This window comes from Anolis sagrei, chromosome 5 (genome assembly GCF_037176765.1).
Source record: "Anolis sagrei isolate rAnoSag1 chromosome 5, rAnoSag1.mat, whole genome shotgun sequence".
Classification (NCBI taxonomy): Eukaryota; Metazoa; Chordata; class Lepidosauria; order Squamata; family Dactyloidae; genus Anolis; species Anolis sagrei.
This window is the reverse complement of record NC_090025.1, coordinates 158,706,501-158,731,281: the sequence shown is the minus strand read 5'-3', so window position 1 is coordinate 158,731,281 and position 24,781 is coordinate 158,706,501. Positions and strand designations below refer to the sequence as shown.

General features: G+C 41.3%; 1 protein-coding gene across 1 annotated transcript; it reads left to right on the top strand.

The window, feature by feature from the left end:
• The first annotated feature begins 4,612 nt into the window (after positions 1-4,612).
• Positions 4,613-23,582, top strand: HEBP1 (heme binding protein 1). Its single transcript, XM_060777195.2, has 4 exons — positions 4,613-4,844; positions 12,420-12,558; positions 14,318-14,498; positions 20,062-23,582. Exons 1-4 carry the CDS (start codon positions 4,767-4,769, stop codon positions 20,231-20,233), a joined length of 570 nt encoding a protein of 189 aa, XP_060633178.1. The 5' UTR covers positions 4,613-4,766; the 3' UTR covers positions 20,234-23,582.
• Positions 23,583-24,781: the final 1,199 nt, after the last annotated feature.

Below are 24,781 nucleotides of genomic sequence, written 5' to 3'. Positions count from 1 at the left end.
CCACAGTGGTCCTAATATTGGAAGCACCCAAACATGAATCAAGGAACATTAAAGGCACTGCAGACTACTTCAACCTGAGAAGTCAGCCATAGCAGAGCACTTAATAAACCAGCCTGGACACAACAGATTATTAGAGAACATAGAAATGCTGGACCACTCCAACAACTACCATTTCAGACTACAAATAGAAGCCATTGAAATCCAAAAAGCATGTGGACAATTTCAACAGAAAGGGGGGGAAACCATGAAAATGTACAAAATCTGGCTATCAGTACTAAAAAAAACTCTAAAATCATAATAGTAAATAAAGAACAACACTCAAAAACAGGGGAATTCCAGATAAGAAACAATCAGGGCCAGAGAATTACCTCCCAACAAAAGATTCCCCCAGGCAGTAAGAAGTCAGACCTTGAAACTGCAAGGCCATTAAATGCTAATCAAGGTGACTAATTGAAACATTCAGTCCTGCCTCCAACAGACAAGAGTTCTTTCTCCCACCCTTGACATTCCACAGATATATAAACCCCATTTTCCTAGTTTCCAACAGACTTCACAACCTCTGAGGATGCTTGCCATAGATGCAGGCAAAACATCAGGAGAGAATGCTTTGGGAACATGGCCATACAGCCCGGAAAGCTCACAACAACCGAACAGTATTATTCCATTACACTCAAGTGATACCATCTTCCTTCTGAAACTCAATTCTATTTTACAGTAAAAATAAAGCTGTATAAAATAGGCAGAGATCATGATTTATATAAACACAGGACAGATTTCTCAGCCCAGAAATCTTTCTTTCGAACTGTATGTCTTGAGCCCTGCTTTGACCCTGCAATCCAGAAGTCAGCCATCCTTGACATGAACAATGCTGAACTAGACAGGCTTCCATGAGCATCTTCTATGTACATCTTCTGTGGTTAGAAGAATGACCTTATTAATTCGATCTACTTAAACTTTGTTGCTATAAACATTCCCAGCGGTTGAGTTCATGACCGATTAAGAATGTGAAAGTCAAACAAGCTGGATATCTCCAGGCAATATTAGCATGGATCTTGTGTATGGGGATAGATGATTCAGAGTGTTTTTCAAATTATTCATGCCAAAATATTTCAGAAATACACTGAAAACATAGTCTATATGTATGTGTTAGCATGCTGGGCTTTAGCGCAGCAGGTAAATCACAAAACTGCAATAAATCTTGCCAATCAGATGGTTGATACTTCAAAGCCCAGGTCATGGTGAGTGCCTGATCCTTCAGCCCAGCTTCTGCCAGCCTAGCAGTTTGAAAACTAATATGTGAGTAGATAAATGGGAACCGCATTAAAGCGGGGAGATATTTAGGCACTGTGTTTCGATAAAAAAAAAAAGGAGGAAAGTTTATGAACAAAGAAAAATGCTCTTTGGCAAGAAGATGGAGCAACAGCGCCCGCTGTGGCCGGAACTAAGCACAGGCTCCAAAGATGCCGAAAGTTGGGAAAGCCTGAATACATACCTCTATTTCTTGTCTGTTTTGTCATTGTACAACCAGCATTGTTTGCCGTATATGCGTTCTGTCATCCATCCTGAGTCCCCTTCAGGGTGGGAAGGGCGGAATATAAATACTGTAAATAAATAAACAAACAAACAAACAAACAAAACACTTGTGTACCACATGGAAGGTTCATAATCATGCAACCAAAACTGGCCACGAATCCTATCATGCCTTTCTTGGCTTCTGGACATCAGCAACATATGTACAGCAACATATATATCTGTGTTCACCCCATATAATCTTTTCCCACCCAGAGTTGATTGCATATCAGTTTCTACTCAGGATTTTATCAACACTTTGAAAGGTTACTAGGTTACTTCTTCTGAGCTTCAGCTTCTAGAATCCTGAAGCCAGCAATGTCGGCAGCCTTGATCATGAGAGTGGTTGTCCAACAAACCAATACATTGCAACATCTCAAGTCACTTTCATTTAAAATTTATCACTTTTTCCACTTATGTGTTTAAAATTGGATCGAAGGGGACAAAAGGGAAGCTACATTTCCAAGTGCTCAGTTATGGTTTATTATTGTTTTTATTTCCAAAAAAAGCCCAATACATTTTGACCTATATAGAAACGTGAATGGCTGCCTTCAAGGTCAGTATACAATCCAGCAGAGGAATTTTCTGGAGCGCAAAATCTCATTTCATTTGTTGGACTGAAAAAAAGAAAGAATATGAATGGGAAAATGGTAGGAGATTTTCAGCTGCACACATTTCTGCTGATATACTGCATGTTGGCCCTGCAGAAGGTGACTGGAATGTATACAAATGCAGAAACATACTGGGCTTGTTTCAAAACAACAACTGCAGTAGCACAACTGTTAAAGCTGCTAGCTGTAGGAAAGGCTGCTGACCGGGGGAGGGGGGGTTCAGCATTTCAAAGCTACAAGTCGTGGGGAGCCCTTGACTGTCAGTCCTAGCTCCTGCCAACATAGCAGTTTGAACGCATGCAATGTGAGTAGATCAATAGGTACCGCCTCGGTGGGAAGGTAAAAGGATGCCCCATGCAGACATGCTGGCAACAAGATCAGAGATTTCTACAAACAGCAGGCTTCTTTGGCATGGGAAATAGAATAACAGCACTTCCTCATGGCCAGAAGTTGAGCATCACCTCCAGACACCAGAAATTTAAAAAAGGGAAGCCCTTTACCTGATCTGTGTATTGTATGTCATTGTTTGTATAAAAGGCATTGAAGAATTGCCTCATATGTACTGTAATCCACTCTGAGTCCCTCCAGGAAGATAAAGCGGAATATAAATAAAGTGCATTATTAACAACAACAACAACAACAACAACGTGCACTTGGAGACGTATTCCAATTTGTCCCAGTGTATTATTTAAGGTGTTCTCCAATTGTGTTGAAAATAGCACCTGCTCCTCTCTTTTAATTGAATACCCAGGGATTGAAGCTTTCCTCCTTGCTTCCTTCTCTCTTCCCTTTCTCCCTCCTTCCCTCCATTCCCTTCCTCCTTTTGACTTCCTGGGGGGTGTTTAGCTGGGAGAAAAAAAGATAGGGAACATGAGAACCATATTTCAAGATTTTAAAGCGTGTCCCATTGAGGAGGAGGAGGGGAGGGGAATGACTTTCTCCTGCTCTAGAGACCAAGGCACAAGGGAGCAATGGGTTAGGGTTAGCATTAGGGTTACTGCAATGCAGCCTGAGCCCTGCCACATGCACAATGGAGGACCTTCTTGCAGCAACACCAGAAGCAGTCCAAGAGGCCAGCTACTGGTCAAAGAACATTTAATAGAATACCAAGTTTGCAAACTTTGTGTTTCATTTGTTTGTTTTTAATGCAATACAACTATTTTGGTTTGCTCCTGACACGATAAATAAATAGCCTCCTTTTGCCAAAGAGCAATAGTGCCTCACCAAACCACAGATCCCATAATACTGAGCCTTTTTTTTTTTTTTTTTTGTCGTGTCAGGAGCATCCTGTTGTGAGAGAATTGGCTGTCTGCAAGGACGTTGGCCAGGGGACACCCGGATGATTTTTATGTTTTATCATCCTTGTGGGAGGCTTCTTTCATGTCCCCGCATGAGGAGCTGGAGCTGACAGAGGGAGCTCATCCGCCTCTCCCTGGATTCAAACCTGCAACCTGTTGGTCTTCAGTCCTGCCGGCACAGGGCTTTAACCCACTGCGCCACCGGGTCATTGACATTCATTGGATGGCATAGATGCACCCCAAGGCTTTCCTCTCTGATGGATTGGCACAAGAGCATTCATTTTTCATTTCATCATTTAGGAGATCCCTCATTGTCCGAGTAGGATAATCTTCCAGGGTGGGTCCATAGGTTACTATGGAGCCCTATTCTTGATCTGCATCGTCTCCCGCAGTGAGGGCATTGGTTTCCAGGTGGAAGGCGGTCCCGTTTGGGGTTGGTTTGATGTGCCTCCCTCTTGGTATGTTTCTCTCTTTCGCCCTCCATTCGTGCCTCTTCAAATTCTACAGCACTGCTGGTCACAGCTGACCTCCAACTGGAGTACTTAAGGGCCAGGGCTTCCCAGTTCTCAGTGTTTATGCCAGAGTTTCTAAGGTTGGCTTTGAGTCCATCTTTAAATCTCTTTTCCTGACCACCAATGTTCTGTTTTCCGTTCTTGAGTTCGGAGTAGAGCAACTGCTTTAGGAGATGTTGGTCAGGCATCTGGACAATGTGGCCGGTCCAACGGAGTTGATGGCGGAGGACCATTGCTTCAATGCTGGTGGTCTTTGCTTCTTCCAGCACGCTGTCATTTGTCCGCTTGTCTTCCCAAGAGATTTGCAGGATTTTCCGGAGGCAGCGCAGATGGGATCGTTCCAGAATTTGCATGTGACCTCTGTAGACAGTCCACGGTTTCACAGGCATAGAGCAGGGTTGGGAGGACAATCGCTTAATAAACAAGCATCCCTATGGATGTCCTCAAACACTCTCTGCTTCAAAAAAAAATCCAGGAGCACTACCAGGGCAGGGAAGGAGGGGGCCCCTTGGGCGTCTCTCTCCTCTCTCCTCCTGGGCAGGTCTGTGGTTCCTCCAGCTGCGTTGGGCAAAGGCTGCCTCCCGCCTCCTCCTCCTCCTCCTTCTCTTTCTCTGCTCTTGGGCTGAGCCTGCAGCTGCCCAACCTCTGGGCCCACCGGGGCGGAGTCCTTCCTCCTTCCTCTCCCTTGTCAGTCCCTTTCCCCGGGTGCCAACGGCAAGAGGAGCGACAGCCCCGCTGGACGGAAAGGGCTGCGGCCAAGCTAGCCCCGCTCCACCATGTTTGGCATGATCAAGAACTCCCTGTTTGGCTCGGCGGAGGTCTGGCCCTGCCGGGTGCTGAGCCAAGGGGAGAAGGTAGGAAACGCGAGGGAGGGCCTTTCTCTTGTCTTCCCACGATTGGGATCTGGGGAGGATGGTTCGGCATACCAGCCCCTGGAAAAGTTGCCTTAAGGGTGCAGCTACACCAGGCATGGGGAAACTTCGGCCCTCCATGTGTTTGGGACTTCAACGCCAACAATTCCTAACAGCTGGGAACAACCACCATGTCAGACAATACAGAGAACCCATTGAAATCCACAAGCATGTAGGCAATTTCAACAAAAAAAGGAGAAAACAATGAAAATGGACCAAATCTAGCTACCAGTATTTAAAAACTCTAGAATCAGGACAGTAAAGAGCAACATTCAAAAAACAGGGGAATACCAGACAGGAAACAATCAGGGCCCGCTAACTCCTCCCAACAGAAGATTCCCTCAAGCAGGAAACAGCCAGGCTTTGAAGCTGCAAGGCCATTCAATGCTAATCAATTACAACATTCACACTTGCCTCAAACAGACAAGAGTTCTTTCTCCCACCCTGGACATTCCACAGATATATAAACCCCACTTGCTCAGTTTCAAACAGACCTCACAAGGTTGTGGTAAGTTTTTCAGGCTGTATGGCCATGTTCCAGATGCATTCTCTTCTGACATTTCTCCTGCATCTATAGCAGGCATCCTCAGAGGTTGTCACAACCTCTGAGGATGGCTGCCATAGATGCAGGGAAACATCAGGATAGAATGCTTCTGGAGCATGGCCATACAGCCCGGAAAACTCACAGTAACCTAGCCAGTAGGCTGTTAGGAATTGTGGGAGTTGAAGTCCAAAACACTAGGGGACCGAAGTTTGCCCATGCCTGATTCACACTGTAGGATTAATGTCCTTCAATCCCATTCTAACTCCCACAACTCAATGCTATGGAATCCTGAGAGTTGGGAGGCACCAACAAGCACTACTTGGTAAAAAGGACTTTCTAAAAAGCTCCCATGATTCCATAGCACTGAGTTGTAGTTTTACAAGATCTTTCTGCCAAACAGCACTGATATCTCATCAAACCACAACTCCCATGATTCCATTGTATTAATGCAGTGAAAGTGATGTCAAACTATGTTAATTCTACAGTGTAGATGCATCCTTAGTTGGATTACACAGGGATCCATACCACCAGCACCAATTGTTATAAAATAGCTCATGAATGTTTCCCCTTATAATCTCCCTGCTAGTACAAGTTGAGTGGGCATTATCTGAAATACAGAAGTATTTTGGATTTGGAAATGTCTATAATGGGAGAGATCTTGGAGTTGGAACCCAAGTCTAAGCACAAATTTCATTGATGTTTCATACACATTTTATACCAGGCATAGGCAAACTTGGGCCCTCCAGGTGTTCTGGACTTCAATGCCCACCACTCCTAACAGCCACTCAGTTTCTACTAGTTTACACATACATCTTCCTGAACCAATCTTCTTGTGTCAGGATAGTTGAATCTTTCCATCTGTGAGCATAGTTTATTCTCACTACTATGGCCATCTATAAGATTAGTTGTGTTGTCGAATGCTTTCATGGCTGGAACCACTGGGTTGCTGTTAGTTTTCAGGGTTGTATGGGCATTCAAATAACCCAGTTCCTCCCGGATTTCTGAGGTTATCATTGAGCAAGAAATGCTCCCTATGGCCTCTCCTACTGGACTATGTGCTAGCCATAATCTGAGGTTACATAACATCTGGGGTCAATTATGTTCAAAAGTAACAAACTGTGCTGGCTAACCCCAGACATCAGGTCTCCCAATAGTTAAATAACAGCCACATCAATGTTCAAGAACATACTGGGAATAATATTCACCAAAGTCACTAAGCCAAGTCTAAGGATAATCCAGAGAAAGAGTAGTCCACAATTCAAATGCACAAGTCAAGGCTGGAGCAAACAGGCCAACAATAATCCAAACCAGTGATTAGGGTTAGGAAATCTCAGTGAAATGCAACCAGTGAGTACAACACGAATGCAATTTGTTCCCACAACTGGGCCTAGCTTTTACAAGCTGGATCCTGCCTTAACTTGCCTTTCCTTTAAGGCAAACCTTAGCCTCTGTCACCTCTGCTCTTTTGGTGACTCGGGTGAGCTACAGGTCTGCACAGGAGCAGAGCAGCTGGGTTACAGAATGAAGACAAAGCTTGACCCTGATTTTGCTCCTGGTCTGTCTCTGCAGGCTGAGGTGTTGCCACATTTCCATTTTCTTCTGGTGCCTCTGGCTCTGGAACTAAGTCTATATCAGTGATTCTCAACCTGTGGGCCCCCAGAAGTTTTGGCTTTCAACCCCCACTAATCCTAACAGCTAGTAAACCGGCTGGGATTTCTGGGAGTTGTGGGCCAAAACACCTGGGGACCCACAGGTTGAGAATCACTGGTCTATATCCAGATTTAGGTCTTGAATTCCCTCATGCTCATGGTTCTGAAAAGTCTCCAGAGGCAACTCATCCCCAGACTCCTCACTAGAGGCTTGAGACGCAGGCTGACCCAGTACACAAATGTTCCCTCCCATAAATATCAACGCTCCTAACTCCTAGAGGTAGACCAAAGTCCAGATGTGCCTTTTGTAAATGGAAACACCCACATAGTTTTCTTCATTCATACAACATTTGTACAAGCCACCCCCAAGTTCTCTGGCTGTTTCACCATGTGTTTTTTTAATAAAATATAAAGCCAAACATACCCCTTTAGTAATGCATTATATCATAACTTTAAAATATCCCATGCATAACTTGGTTTAGAGCATCAGCCAAATCACACAGATAAAATACACAGGATCAAAACATCCCACAACTTCTACTGGCCTGGGAAAATAAGAAAGGTTTATCTCACCTGACACTGAAATGGCTATCATGAAAGTGCCAGATGAACTTCTGGAAAAGGGCATGGCATAAGCGGGGTGCTAACACTGAGAAGGTCACCATCCTGCATCACTTCCATTAGTACCTAAGGGGTCCCGGCGGGGATGTGTGTGGCATCTTGCCATTCCACTGTGAAACTCTGCCCAATTTGGGTCACTAGCATTTGCTTTACTTGGCAGGTGCCCTGCACAAAATCTTGGAGAAAAAAAATCTCCACAGAGTTGGATGAAGGAGAAGCTGACTCATATATATATCCTTACAGCACAATCTAGTCCCACAGTAATTTGGCATTAGACTTGCTATCATTTTTTATGGCAGGCCACCAACTCTCAGCTTGGAGATGATGACCTGAACAGCACCTGCTGAATTTTGCCTGGGGTGCAGATGGGAAAGCACAAAATATCCCCAGGAAACATGCAGGGCAGCATGCCAGTTATGTTTGTGGTAGAGATAATTATACACAATTATCTGCAGAGAAACCATGTGGTTTGCCATAGCATTTTACACATCAAGACTTGTAGCGAAAAGCATCTCATAAATCCTCTACAGCTCCCTTGGGTAGTCTTGTGGCTACAGCCATTCAATAAAAATAAAACGGCATGTGTTGTAATGTCTTCATTTTCTCCTCCCTGTATGAAACTAATTTCAGGCTGAAGAGTAATAAGTGAAGAGCTCAGTGCTAGGGCCAAGTGGCATATGATATTAGCTTAAGCAGTGTTATGGCTACCATAAGTCATAACTCTTCCTTTCACAAAGAAAAACATGCAAGTTGCTTGCTGTTTCACAGCTGGAAGCATCCCCTCCTCCTATTCTGATCAAGACCAATATGCATATTTTCCTCTTCCACTTCTCATTTATAATCATATTTCCCCCCTTCCTTTTAGGGAGCAAGATGCAAAGATGAATATAATATGCAATGACAATTGTTCGAACTGCTCAAGCCCATAGAACAGCAGTGGCACCAAGGCTGTTTTGAGCCCTCGCAATACCCTCTTGGGCTCCTCAGACCATCTTTTGCACAACACATTGCCGTGCTATAATTCCATTTTTGTTACCATGGATCCATCCTGTGGAATCATAGGATTTGCATTTTAGAGATGGGTGTTTGGCTTTTTTCTGTCACATAGTTCTCACACCTCACTAAACTATGAATCCCAAGTTTCTAACCGATTTTACCATTATTGTTAAAATGGAATCGCAGCACTACAATTGCGTGATGTGAAAGCCTCCCTTTTGCCCCTCAAAATTAAAATGAATGGTCTTTTGTTGAAGTATGCAGGGACATTTTAAATAGATAGCACGAGTTGTCTTGTGTTGTTTAAGATTTTTAAAATAAATCAATTCTTTAAAACAAGCAGTGCATCTGTATTTGGCACTTTTGATAGTCTGTTTTTTGATACTATATTAACTGCTATAGCTTAATCCCAGGAAATCCTGGGATTTGTAGTTGTTGTGTCACCAGAGCTCTCTGGCAGAGAAGGGCAAATATCTCACAAAACTACTATAATTGTTTTAGAATAGATATAGACTCAGAAGTGGAGTGGGCAGATCAAAAGACAACCTGGCAAAATGGAACTACCGAAAAGAACCCTCCACCTTATGCAACTGTGGAGCAGAACAAACAACTCCGCACCTGTATGCTTGTCCACAATGCCCTACCTCACGTACAGAGGAAAAATTGTTTAAAGCTACAGACAATACAATCACTGTTGCCTGGTTTTGGTCAAAATTATTTAGCCACTTGTGCTTCTTCTATTTTTATCAGTTTTTATATTTATGTATGGAATGCTTTTGACATGAAATAAATAAGTATAGACATGACCACCTAAAGATTCAAAAGCCAAGGGATTTGTTATAGATGTTGCAGGCGAGGGAAATTATTTTCTTGTCCAGTTCACAGGCTTCCCAAAAGTATCCAGTGGGCTCCTGGTAAATAGCAGAATTTGGAATTAGATAGGCTCTCTGGTCTGATCTAACAGGACTCTTCTAATCATATGTTACCTGTGGTCCTGCCTTATGAACTTCAACTTCAGTGGGATTGCAGCATAAAAGCCCAGTGTGCTAGCTAGAATACCATACCAGCCCTGCATTTTGAATTTCTATTTCACTCGGCAACATTAAAAAAAAAAGAAATTACTTCAGTCCTGATATGTCGTTCTACAGAAACAATGGAGCAAAGCCTAAATCTTGTGTTTAAGTCTTGTGTATTTCCAGAATAACCAGCAACCCTACAGCAGCAGTACATCATGTGCTAAGATTATATGATCTGTGCCTGTCCTTTATCATCTCCTTTCTCTTCTCAATAGCTTGTCAAATCCACACTCACACAGCTCTCAGGAGGCCCAGGTGAAAGAACCTGTTTAACAACTGCTATTGCCTTGATCTTGTTTTGTTGAAACAATGACCATGAGTACTTATAGATGAGCTGGTGGCAGGTCTATTTGATGGCCTTATGCATTTACATGTAAATAATGAAAGCAAATACACATTTATAACTAGCAATCACTCTTGACATGTTTTAAAAGCAACTGATTTTTGCAACCTAAAATGTATATAATCTCATGAACATTTTTGTCTGGGTTGTTATAAGAGCCATGACATGCCTTAGACTGACATTGTGGTTTAAGAGTGTGATGAAAACATTTGCTCAATTTGCCAGCAGCAATGAAAAGGGTAAAATCAATGCAAGAAGCTGTTACAAAAGAGACTGAACATAAAATTGTGATAGTATAATGAGAAATATATGGAACAGTAAACTGCCCAGGCACCCTCCAGCTATACTGGACTACATTTTCTGTCATCTCCGCCCAGGATGACCATTGTAGTCTAAAGTATCTGGAGAGCGCTGACTTTTGGAAAGCTGTGACAGATTTGAAAAACGGGGTGGATGTGGATACATTTATTCATCTCTCATGCAGCACTAATCTTGAGGTAATCTCACAAAAATAAATTTGCCTGCGGAACCAGGACAGATCATAGAAGTTATTTCTTCATCCAGTGCATAATGGATGGAATTCATTAACACAAGATGCAGTGATCAATGCTAATCAAAGTGGCCAATTGCAACACTCACACTTGCCTGAAATAGACAAGAGTTATTTCTCCCACCCTAGAAATTCCACAGATACATAAACCCCACTTGTCTAGTTTCCAACAGACCTCTCAGCCTCTGAGGATGTGGGAAACCTCAGGAGAGAATGCTTCTGGAACATGGCCATACAGCCTGGAAAACTCACAATAACCCAGTGATTCCGGCCATGAAAGCCTTTGACAACTTATTGAAAATAAATAGTTTTTTGTGACTCTGGGTTTGTTTGGGTTCTTTTTGTTTTTGTTTGGGGGGGGGGGGCATTGTGGCTCTGTGTTAAAGAAAATGCTGGACTCAATGAGCTTCTGGACCCCCAGCCAGTCTAGTTTCTTCTTGAGTGTATATCCAGCTGTCTCCAACCTAATGTGTCCTTCTGATATGTTGGACTACAACTCCCATCTTTTCCACCCATATATATATGGGGCAGGCAGAGATAAAGTGGAAGATTGAGTTTCCTCTTACCTATCCCACACCTTTCTGGAAGCATCTCTGTTCAAGGTACCTGTCAGCCATGTTCTCTGTTCTTCTCCACCGGTTTTTGATTCCAACTTACATTCATTACCAGTCAGCCTTTGTATTCCTCATTGAGCTGCTGCAGGGACTTACCTATCACCTAATTTCTCATAGTTCTCCTAGGTTGGCCCAAAGCAGTGGTTCTCAACCTGATGTTTTGGTCTACAACTCCCAGAAATCCCAGCCAGTTAACCAGCTGTTAGGATTTCTGAGAGTTGAAAGCCAAAACATTTGGCAACCCACAGGTTGAGAACCACTGGTCTAAAGAGTTCTCCTTGTAGGTCCTTAGAATTTGTAGTCTATTATATCTCCCTCATTTTCTCAAGTCATTCTTTTGGAGGACTGCTTGTAGGGATTCCTTGGATCTGCACTGGGCTCTTCCAGAGTTCCTTCCCACTCAGGGAAAAAAACCTGGGGCAAGAGTTTACCAAGATAGTTCAATGGTGTAAAAGATAAATTTTCTCTTTTCTGATTGTTTTCCAAATTTGCAAAGTTATAGTGCAGTGGGCCATTTCACTGATGAACTATAGCACTATAATGATAGAGAAAGTGTAGGAAGAAAAGGAAAGAAGACACGGTCAAACATTGTTTTGATACACCTCCCAATTAAAAAGGAACTCATTTGAGAGTGGGGATAAATTGTTACACCTAGTTCTTGGAATTGCCAGAAAATTGTCCAAGAGACCAGAAATGTGAAAGATGGCTTTTTAAAAATGATTCCTCTGCCAGCCCCAAGAATGAAGCCAAACACCACAACCTCTCGACCAATTTGTCCCATCTGGAGGAGCCCTCCGTTATTTGTAACATTTCGAGCACAAGCTAAGTTTGCTATTAGAGGGAATAATTGGGTCTGATTCTCTTTCCTACCTGACCAGTATGTGGAGATGTGCATTTTCTTTCCCCTGGGTGGGGGAAAGTGTAATGTGTAGAACAATTGTGTCATTGATTGGTAATTTCTCTCCCTCTAAAACTACATATTGAATACGGTAATCATACATCTTTGAACAGCAGGGTTTCCTATATAATATAGTGTTTGTTGTGGAGATTGACTTTTTTCTTTCAAGACATATCGTGCTTATGTCTATTAGGGAATTTATTTGTCTGATCACTGTGTTTTACCAGGATGAAGTATCCTATGAAGAAAGGACATACGAAGGTGGAAAGTTTGCTACAGTCGAGCTCACTGAAAAACCATTTGACGAGGCCAGAAATGAAGCTGTGCTGAAACTTCTCAAATATGTTGGAGGGAGCAATGACCAGGGTGAGGAGCTCTCCTTAGGAGAGATCACAAATAACACAGAGATTCTTCCTCCCATGCTCAGCTACTCCCATTTGCAACGGATAAGCTGTGTTTGACTTTCTGTGATGGTGGAGTATTATTTTAGTCAGAAGGCTGGGTGTTGGGGAACTGGCAGGGACTCCTTCAAATCTCCTATGATCCCATTAAGTTCATCAACCAATATTCCTCCACCTCTGTTTCTTCCTTCCTTCCTCAGCCATTTAATCATATATTTGCTCGGCTCAAGGGAAAACACCACTACCTCTACTACAAGTATTTGTACAAACAGAGTTATTGTATTGCAATCTGATACCATTTAAAATGCCATGGCTCCATGATAAGTGACAGCACCAAATCATGGGTTTTCCATGAGGGGCAAAACAACCCAGGTCCTGAGAGAAGGCCTGCACACAGACATGTTGGTCCTGGAATTTCTGCCTGCAATGTCCAGACTTGCTTCTTCGTTATGGGATTTTGAAGCCTGCAAGATGGCTGCCATGGGGTGTCCACCAGAAATTTCTGCGTTTTTTTTTTAACTTTAGATGCACAGATGCAAATCTGCACATTATTCATAAGAGTTTTGTTCCTGGATCATACATATCTATTCCTCATTGCTTTTATTTTACTGGGAAAATGCTACTGGAAAAATGAGTTTACCAGGAAGACACTGGTGATTCTATGTTTTTAATGGGGGTTTTGTATGGATTTTTATAATGTTGTGCCAAATGTTTTTAACTGTATTTAATGACTGTTGAGGCATCAAATTGCTGCCAATTTGTAAGCCGCTTGAGTCACCATCAGGCTGAGAAAGGCGGGATAGAAACACCGTAAATAAATAAATAAATAAATAAATAAATGATGGTGAAAGTTGACTAGAGGGCTGTCCTAGCAAGAGAAACTTTGTCCTCCACATATTTAATGAAATTTGTGGCACCACGACTTTCAAAGTAAATACTAGTCTATTAAACAGGAACTGACACTTTTGTGCCAGGAACACAATTTCATCATTATTATTATCATTCAGAGGCTACATGGCCATCTGTCCAGACAGGTTTGGTCATGTACTTGTGTCTGAGAACAACAGGGGGATGTTCCTGGGTTATGCATATCTGTTCCTCATTGCTTTTATCATAAAAAAAAATAGGGAAAGTTGATTACATGGCAAAATCTTTGTTTATATGTCGCAAACTTCATTCAGCATGTAGGGGATGAAGTTTCTCTTGCAAGCATAAAATTTTTGCCCTGTAGTCAACTGTTGCCATGTTTTTTGGATACAGCCAATTAGGAGCCAATATGTATAACCCGGGAGGAAACCAACATAAACAATGCTGTATTTTCTGAGTGTAAGCACATGCAGATATTCAAATATCCACAATTTCTGCCCAGAACCAGGATATTCCCACAACTGAAAATTTCATGTTTTTAGTGCTTTGTAGCAATTTCTCCCATATTTTCAGGGGACATCATTTGGCCACCCACTATACTATTTTGAACCGGGAGCTCCTGAGATAAAGGTATTGTGTGGATGAGCCCCGAGTGTTAGGATTTATAGTTTGATGATAATTCTTTGCTACAGATATGTAGCCACTCTTTTAAATTACATTACTAGAGCTCTGTAGCGGAGAATTCTAAGTACCTCACTATGCAACAAGTCCCCAGGATTCGTAGCATGTAGCTATGGCATTTAAAGTGATACACCTAGAATCTGTGACTCATGGTTTTGTTTTTTTTTTTCTTTTAGGAGCTGGGATGGGAATAATGGCACCAATCTGTACGACTGTATTTCCTGAAGATGATGGGTCCTTGCAGCGTAAGGTGAAAGTCTTGTTACGGATTCCAAGTCAGTTCCAGGCCAGTCCTCCTTCCCCTACTGATGAAAGCATTCGAATTGAAGAACGAGAGGAAATAAGTGTTTACTCTACGTAGGTATCCTAAGACAGTTCTGAGAGAAGCTTGGTATAGTCGTCCACTTTTTAGATTTCATGAGGATCTCTAACATTATTTATAGATCACTGTTGTAGATATACAGGATATACAGACCTCTTTCTCCATCGTAGCTTCTGTTGCCCCATATGGTGATTTCATGGGGCGAGGGGGGAAGAATGTAGGAGGCATTCATATGAGCCAAAATCCTGGTTTTCAAGTGTTTCAGATCATGAGGTAAGACTTTATAGACTGAGAAAGTTATATTTTTCTTAAAGTCACCATTTGGAATATGGTGAAGACGACACACTCCCCTTCCTCACAGTTTTAAACTTCCCAATATCATTGAAAATCTGCACCTCTGGAGGCATGGATTCATTATGACAATATTTATGGCCATCATATTGCAAACAGGAAATCCTTTAGGACAAAACGTTGCATTGTTGGCTTACTGTTGTTGTTTTTTACCTGATATCAAGTCAGCTTCAATGTATAGCAGGCCTATCAATGAGGGATTTCCAAGTCACCCTGTTATCAACAACTCTACTCGGATCTTGCAGACCCATGGCTGTGTTTTCCTGGATTGAGTCTATCCATTTGTGATGTGGTCTTCCACTTTTCCTACTGCCTTCTACCTTAACATACATTACTGCCTTTTCCAGTGTTATGTCTTCTCATTATATATCCAAGGTACAATAGTCTCGGTTTAGTCATCTTGACTTATACAACACTGTAAAGTGCCACATGCTCTGAAGGCACAAGTTAATAGGTATTCATTTGTTTCTTCTCTGTGCATATACAGCTAAGATTCAGTTGATCCCCATCCAGTAACCAGAGTTCAGAACTCCACCGTGAAAGACATAATGGAATGCTGCTGAACCTGTGCAACATACTCATTTGTTTACAATTCCCCAAGAGTGTGTCTTTGGAAGGAAAAATAACTCTTGAGCATAAATGAGTTCAAAGAGCAGAGCTTTGTGTGATAAGTACATATTCTGTATTGTGCTTTTGACCTGGGGGTGACTGTTGTTTAATATAAAAAACACCAGTATCTAGGTTCTGATACATGTTTGTGTGTGATTTGGGCCTCTTTCACACTATCCATATTCCACTTTAGTTACTATGACAACCTCCTATGGAATGCTGAGGCTTGCAGTTTAGAGGGATATGTCACTTTCGCAGCCAGAGAATTTGAGTATTTCTATTTACAAACCCAAGGATGTTGCAATGGCAATGAAAATGGTTTATAGCACTATAATTGTGTAGTGTGAAAGGTTAGCCATCCTAGAGCCCTTACATCTTTAGATCTGCCCTACAGAGGATTTGTGCACTCTTTGTGGATTAGGTTGGAACACTCTTTTCAGAAGATGGATGTACAGAGAAAGGGATGTATCTTTGCTTAGCCACCTGTCCCAGTAAAATATGAGCACAGATGTTAGGTTTGGGATGTTGTGTATTTTCTGGGCTGTATGGCCATGTTCCAGAAACATTATCTCCTGACGTTTTGCCTGCATCTATGACAGGCATCCTCACAACCTCTGAGGATGTTGTGACCTCACAACCTCTGAGGATGCCTGCCATAGATGCAGGTGAAATGTCAGGAGAGAGTGCTTCTGCAACATGGCCATACAGCCCAGAGAACACCCCAGTGATTCTGGCCATGAAAGCCTTCAGCAATACGATGTTAGGTTTGTTAACTGAAATACAGTTTCTGTCTTTCTTTACCACCTAGATATCTCTATATCTGTAGTAGTATAGTCTTTATGTTCTAAATGTGGATTATGGGAGTTGTAGTACAAAATGTCAGGAGAGTAGCAAGCTGGATACTATCTTACAACTTCTCTTATGTTCCAGGAAATCTCTGGTTAGTGACAATCTGCCGTGGTTGTCAATATCCTGAAATTAAAATAATACAAGGCTCAGGAGCAGAGTTGAGTTATTTGAGCTTTAGTTCTGAATTACTAGAACATGTCTTTCCCCTCTTTTACAACAGTGTTGTACCAGGCTCTAGAGTGCTAAATCTATTTGTAATAACTTCGTGGAGAAAAGACAGGCTTGTCAGTTTTGATGTGACAGTTCTTTTGAGCAAAGCCAAGGGAACATGAACAAATTCTTGGCTGATGCTTCCGGTTGGGAAACAGGTTTATGCACATCCAGGGAAATGCCAATCTAGATCATCCAAACACAAGTGGCCTTTGGATGGCACTCTTATGTCAACTTTAGTGTGACTATTATGACAAAGTCTGCTGTCAAGGATCATCTTTCAGAATGAATTTCTCCCCCTCCCCCCCATACACACACCATCCAAGAAAAGACTGGGGATCAACTTTAATTATATGGACACCGTGAATGGAATATGAAGCCATGATTCCCTCATTCTGTCTGAATGTCTGACGTGGAATGTCATGTTGGGGCTTTCCAGCAAATGTTCCCTTCAGATCAGTTGCCTTAGCCATCATAACACTTCATGCCTTTATGGTAGATGGTTCTCTTGAATGACATCTCTGGAAATTGGCACTAAATACACATATCGATTCTGGCCATGACTGACACTTGGGCAAATAGGAGTTGAGCCTACTTTTTTTCCTTCCCCTATTCTTTTAACAAAGCACCCAATGTCCCCCAAAGTTCTTTTTCATAAATTCTCACTCCCTAACTGGGAATGTATTAGATTTGTCATTTGACTAATTGGATGAAGTTTCTATTTGTGAAAAGTGATGAGTTAAAAGGCAGGATAAATGAGACATGTTTTGCCTTTTGAAGCAAATTATCAGTTTTGTATTCTGTACCGTGTATGCCTTCCTCAACATTTCTTTGATGTGATAACAGCCTTTTAAGGTGTCATCTCAGTTATTATTGGAGAATCACAAAGTAAAAAAAAACCTTTTCAGCCTTCAGTACAGTATACAATGAGACACAGTGTCAGAAGATCATATGTCCTGTATGTTTAGTTAAAAAGCAGCCACTCTCCCCCATGCTCTATGCAACTATGACTGATGCTTTCTAGCATGCTAGCATGATATAAATGGCCCTGTCTACATGGCCATGTAATACACTTTCATAATGAACTGGATTATATGAGTCTACACTGCCATATAATTCAGTTAAACTGCATTCTGAAGCGGCATTTTATGGCAATGTAGATGGGGTCATGGTTTGAGCCCTGGACTATGAATCTGAAGGCCAGGGTTAAAATCCCTGCTTGGCTATTGAAATCTTGGGCAAGTCACATTTTCTCATCCTCAAAGGCAACCTGCCTCTGAAACAATCCTGCCAAGAAAACGACATGATAGGGTTGATAGGGTTGTTTCTACAATAGTAACAACAAACAATAGCAACAATAGGAGAAAGGTGTAATTTCCATATTTAAATTACTGCAGCTTCAGAGGAGATGGTCCCTCCTGAAAACAGGACAGGAAGATAGACTCAATTTTCCACAGAATTATAGTCTCAGCTGGCTCATTCAGTTCTATTTTACTTTGAGGGAATCAGTTGCATATCTGCCATCACATTAGGTTTAACCCAGACAATCCGGGTTACATGTCAACCAAGCCTTTTCCTCCTTCATCTAGGGCAAGCATGGGCAAACTTTGGCCCTCCAGGTATTTTGGACTTCAATGTCCACAATTCCTAACAGCCAGTAGGCTGTTGGGAATTGTGGGACTTGAAGTCCAAAACACCTAGAGGGCTGAAGTTTACCCATGGCAGATCCAGGGCTTCTGGGAAACTACAGCTCCCAGAATTTTCCAGCCCTCGTGGCCAGTGATCATGCTGGCAGGAGGATGCTAGCAGCTGTAATTAGAGTTGTGGTTATAACTTTTGAAATGCAGGCCTACACTATGACAGTCTTCATAGCAGCAACTCTCAAGGAGGGTTCAAACAGGCAGATATATAGTGCTGTATATTATTTAAAATATTCCAGAACCTTTTATATCCCTCCAACTCCTGTCCACACCAAACCAAACAATCTCTGAATGCTTACAACAGGAGTAGCTTATCATATATTCTTTCTAGGAAAATCACTTCCCTATTCAGCTGCTGTGGATGTAACTCAGCAAAAGTACAACTCTCACTTATCCAACCTAAACGGGCTGGCAGAATGTTAGATAAGTGAAAATGTTGGATAATAAGGTGGGATTAAGAAAAAGCCTATTAAACATCAAATTATGTTATGATTTTACAATTTAAGCACCAAAACATCTTGTTTTACAATAAATAGACAGGAAAAGCAGTGAATCTCACCTGTTGATTTATGGCTACCCCATGAATTTCATAGGATGTTCTTTGTGCAGTGTAATCCACAACACACGGTGTTCATTGATACTCTCCTGTCCAAGTGCAAGCAAGGATGATCCTCTTAACTTCCAAGATCAGGTAGGCTCTAGTGCCTACCACCTAGCTAATCCAAAATGCCAAGTCTTCAACCATTTGAGCCCTGGCTCCACAACACAATTGGTTGTGATCCAAAAACAAAAATAACATCTCCAAACTCTGTGGCTGTCATTAGTCTTCTTACTCTAGAGTGCTCTGTGCAGCAATACAGATATACTATATTAATGGTACAGAAAATGCATTCTGCATATCCCTCAACCAATCAACATGATGCACAATCCAGCAGGCAGCTCTCTTCTGCAAATTACTTTCATGAAAACAGGGCTCTGAAGGGCTCCATAGAATAGGTAGTTCCTCTGCACAAATTACTTTGGGGTAAATTGGGCTCCCCAAGATCTTTTTTTCTGCCTGTAGAGAAATCCAAGAAAGGTCCTCTTCATTTCATTCACAGAAGCTGACTGGAATGGCAAATGAATCTTCCTTCAACAATGTTAATGGGAAAGGATCCTCCTTCAAATCTCAGATTAATTTAAGACAGGATTTTTCTAACTGTGCTCCTCCAGATATTTTGGACTTCAGCTCCCAGAAATCCCAGCCAGCTTATCAGTTGTTATGAACTGTGGGAGTTGAAATCCAAAACAACTGGAGGAGCACATTTTGAGAAACTGGTTTAGGCGATGCCAGACAGTGCTGTGGTCAAGGAACCCAGGAGACACAGCTGGATGCTTTTGCGTCAGTTTGTGTCACATTAAACCAAACCTATGGCACAACTACACTCTTCTACCATAAAATTCCTTTTCATTTCAATGTGATTTGTACATAAGATTTTATCTTACAATTCAAACATGTCTTATGATTCAAACATAACCTGAACTTCCTGGCTTTACAAGCTGTTCAACAGTGGAACTCTCTGCTTCAGAGAGTGGTGGAAGCTCCTTCCTTAGAAACCTTTACGCAGAGGCTGGATGGCCATCTATCATGGATACTTTGTGCTTTTCCTGCATGGCAGGGGGTTGAATTAGATGGCCCATGTGGTCTCTTCCAACTCTATGATTCTATGATTCTATCTCTGACTAGATAGGAAGTACATTGCAGAAAGATGCTTATTAACCTCTCTTGAAGAAATAGTCCTGCTATTTTCCTTCCTTTTTCTGTTTTTCTTATATTCACTTTCTCTTTGGGATCAGTCCAAATATCATCCACTGGTATTGTTTTTCTCTTTGTTCCTAGGCAATTTGGAGGTTACGCCAAAGAAGCAGATTATGTGAATTATGCAGCCAAGTTGACTTCTGCCTTGGGAGACAAGGAGGACTACCATAAAGACTTCTATTTTTGCAATGGTTATGATCCTCCCATGAAACCCTATGGGAGACGCAATGAGGTTTGGTTACTGAAGAAATGAGCAGTTCAAGTAGCCTGCACCAGGATTTCCTTAAGTAGGCAGGGATAAAAGGAAGGCATCCTCATGCTTGATATGATGTGGTTATTTTTTTAAGTTCAGCCATTGTGTTTTGGGTGAAATGCTTTGATTCAGAAGCTGTTTGGTTTTTCTTCATAAGACATGAGTGCAATTTCATTGACTGCTCCCTATCCAAAACAGAATGATAAAAAATAAAATGCAGTTGTTCCTTCACATTCACAGTTTAGGCCTTTACAGATTTGTCATAATGGGAAGGGGGCAAGCTTATTTACTGCTGACCTAGAAACTAGAAAATGAAGCAATGGATTCATATTAGGTAGAGACATTCCACCTAAACATTAAAAACTTCCTGACGATAAAAGCTGTTTGGCAATGAAATATGCTGCCTTGGAACATGGTGGAGTTTCTTCTCTGATGGTTTTTAAGCAGAAAGTTGATGGCCATCTGTCAGGGGTGCACCCTTTTGTCCTTTGTGCCACCTCAAAGCAGCTTGAGCCATTCTGGACATGCTAAAAATTGTGCTAAACAATATTTAATGAAGATCAGTGTCTTCAAAACATTTTAAATGTACTTCAGAAGTGAGTCGCAACAGAGCAAAGGACTAGCTTGATTTCCTTCTTGTAGAACAAAGTGCCTAATTTCAAACTAACCCATCCTGTCTGCATTCCACCAATTCCTCTTACTCTGAAGCTGAAATGCAAATGATATCAGGGATCAGAAAGAGCTCAGATCTTTGACTGAATGTGTTTACACTTCCTCCTGACATGTAGCCTCACTGTGTCAAACATTGCTTTCTCCAGAGCTGCCCAGAGAGATCATGAACCAGCTGTACCATCTGCAATCCAGCAGTGTTGGCATCTGCTAACAGATGGGTATTTCCTGAAGGCATTGCCAACCTGTTGCAGTCACCTGAACTGGGAGAGACTTCCTGTCCAGGGTCCAAGTCATTCCCAGAGGCTGCTTTCAAATATGATGCAGAAATAGATGATGAGCAATGATACCCCAACAGTGTAATTCATTAAGTGCCAAAACTGCATGTCCTTAAATTTAAGCCAGTGTTTGCCGTTTGTTCCTCATAGATGCAACATTGGTTGCATTAAAAATGAATAGGAAAAAAACTGGTAACAGCTGTCACCATCACCAGCTGGCTTGCAGGGATCTTGCACCATTAGAGAAGATTCACATGGCATCAGATATACGAGTTCAAAGCAGATATTATGGGTTTTTCTGCCTTGATATTCTGGGTTACATGGCTGTGTGGAAGGGCCTTAAGAGGCATTTCAGACACTCAGTCTATTCTATGAACATTTCCAGTTGCAGTAAGTTGTCCAAGACTATGGCTTCTCCAGCAATTTTTTGAATTATTTTTATTTATATATATGCTATTCTTACTGGTGTCAGATACCATTTCCATATTAGCTTATAATAATTTTCTTTAACCCGTATTGATAAATTTTTAAAATGTCTTTGTCTCCATAATTGTTGCCACTCTGTTTCTTTTATTTTTATCCCTAAATCTTCTTCCCAAACCTCTTTAAGGGTGTTGTTTTTTGTGTTTCCTTCCTTTATTTTAATTATTATCTTATATATTTTACTAGTTGTTCCTCTCAAATTTTCATGTTCTTCTACAACCCTTCCATTCTGTATTATTTGTTCAAATTGGTTAAGTTTGCTTCCATTTTTTATCTTTTTCCCAATTTTTGAGCCATTGTTCTAATTGTATACAATGGAACCATGTCAATTTTATTTCTTTGAACTCTTCCATAATCATTTCCTTCTTCAAGATACAGGTCCCAGGTGTGGACCCAGTGTGGATTGGGCCTGAAGACTTTGTCATGTGATCCCCAGGCCCAATCCACACATCTAGCTTGGGGTTTTTGGGCTCTGTGAGCTAAGAAAACCAAGAGGGCACCCACCCCCTCCCCAATAGAAATGACATGCCAGTAAATTGAGGAGAGGGGGGACAAGGAGTCTAGCTGTACTTTATTGGCAACCGGGTAAGTTGTTTTAATTTTAAGGTCTTATTTTGTTGGGCTTCTGGGTATCTGGGTACCCTCCTGGAAGGTACCAGATAAGCATTTAGAGACACACACCCCAAAAAACACGGGTTTTGGCGGGAGGTGCGGGAACTTAAATGCATGCCAAAGCGGGTTTCTTAAAACCACTTCGGTGCGCATTTAAATTCAGTCTAGAAGCGCCCTTCTTTGCCCATATCTACCAAACCAGGGGCTCTCAGCAGCCCTCACTATTGGCTCTCCTGGATTAATTTCTATCATATTAAATGCTTGATGAGAAATATTTTTAAGAATACATCAAGAAGCTCTTGAATTTCAACCAAACTGAGAAAACAACCAGCATCTTTTCCAAAAGCCTGAGAGCTTCTAAATGACTAAGTGGTTTTAAATCTACATTTGATGGCTATTATTAAACATCTTTTTTTAGAAAAAGAAAATAATATTTTTTTATATAGGTAGGGGTGTAACTGCTTCTAAGTAAAACTTTCAGGAATAAAATCATTGTTTCGCTGTCAAAAACTACAGCCAGGAGAACAACTTGAAAACCATGTAGTCTCTCATAATGTTCAAACAGGGAGGGAAATCAATCTGACAGATGTATGTGTAGGTTTCCTATTCAGGGCACACTTTTAGGTTTCAACCCAAAGGAGATAATAATACCCCCTTTTGAAACATTATTTCAAGTTGCAGCAAGACTTCAGGCACTCTGGTTTCCGCTGTTACTATAGCTAATATCTCTAGATGCTGCATCACCTATCCCAACAGTCCTGCGCACCCCCACCATCATTCCCTGAAGTAAATTAAGCTCATGACTTAGCAATATGACTCTGTCCCATATCCAGACACATAACTATGGATGATGTAAAAATTAACATGAAAAACTATGAATACAATGGAGTCCAATGATGTACCGATGTATAGGACTCCCGAAAAACTTTCAAAATTGTTGAAAGAAGTTTCCAACAATTGTTGGAAATGTAAACAAGAAATGGGGTCTTTTTACCACATGTGGTAGACATGTAATAGTGCCAAGAAATATTGGATTCAAATCCATAAGTTGATTCAGAAAATTGGGGGGAAATATCCAGTTAAAGCCTCACTTTTTTTTAACTTGGAATGACTGATATAAGTTATGATAGTAAATTGTTGTAATATATGATCACAGCAGCAAGATTGCTCTATGCACAGAAATGTTATATGTCTAAGTGGCATTGAATTTTTGCCATGTGTATGTGCATTGTAATCTGCCCTGAGTCCCCTGTGGAGTGAGAAGGACAGAATAGAAATACTGTAAATAAATAAATAAATAAATAATATCTACTTGGTGACCTTGTTCTAATTACACACATTATCAACCTGGGAGGAGAACAATGACCAACCCCTTCTGCTATGAAAACTTTATGATGAAAGATTCACCTTAAAGTTTCCACAAGTTGGAAGCAACTAGGAAGGCAAGGCACACAACATATTCTGTTCCAGCACAATCTGTCAGTGAAACACAAATCTGCTCAATTTCCTAGGACACTTTCCATCCTGAATCTCATTGGTAGTCTCATCTAGACCCCATCTACACTATCATATAATGCAGTTTGAAAGCATTATATGGTCAGTGTAGACTCATAGCATGTAGTTTCAGTCTGCCTTACTGTACATGGCAGTGTATATGGGTCCCTAGAACAGATCTCTTCCATCAAGGGGCCTCTTCCTTCAGTAATTAATTTAGTGGGCTTACTTTAGTTGGGACCATGAATAATGTTCATGCCTCCACCTCCTATAGTATGTTACACTGCCTGACTGAAATTGCAGAAAACTTTCAGGTGGGTGATCTCTTCAAAGAGCACCTTGTGAACACTAGGCATATTTTTCAGAGAGAGAGAGAGCACCACTGCAGAGTTGTCCACCTCAGCATAGACTTGACTTTCATCTGTGCTCATTAACATGCATTGATTTTTTTCACCCACATATCAAAGGACATGAGCAACCTGTGTGTTTCTTGTGCAAGGCTTGAGGGAACAAATTGTTCTCTCTTGTCTGAAGACAGAAGATTGCAATTTAATTGCAAAAGAACTTATAATGGAGCTCTGCAAAGCTATTTGGCCTAGTTAATTAGCACCTTTGTTCATATTCCTAGCGAAGGAGTAAATCGTTCTAATGCCTCTTTTAAACAGATATGCGCATCTAGCAAATAGCCCAAACCATGGAGCTTATACAATATACCAATAATTGATCAAATCATATTTGATCTTAGAAGTTATACAGGTTCAACCTTGCTTAGTATTTGGATAAGTAACTGCCATATAATCTATATAAATAAACATTTAATGTTCGTTTGTGGGATGAAAATAACTCAAAAACCACTGGACGAATTGAGACCAAATTTGGACACAATATACCTATCAGGCCAACAAGTGATGATCACTCATAAAAACACTGAAAAACACAGTGGAAGAGACTTAAAAACCAAAAAACAAAAATACATTACAACACATGCACAAAACCACATATATACACAAAT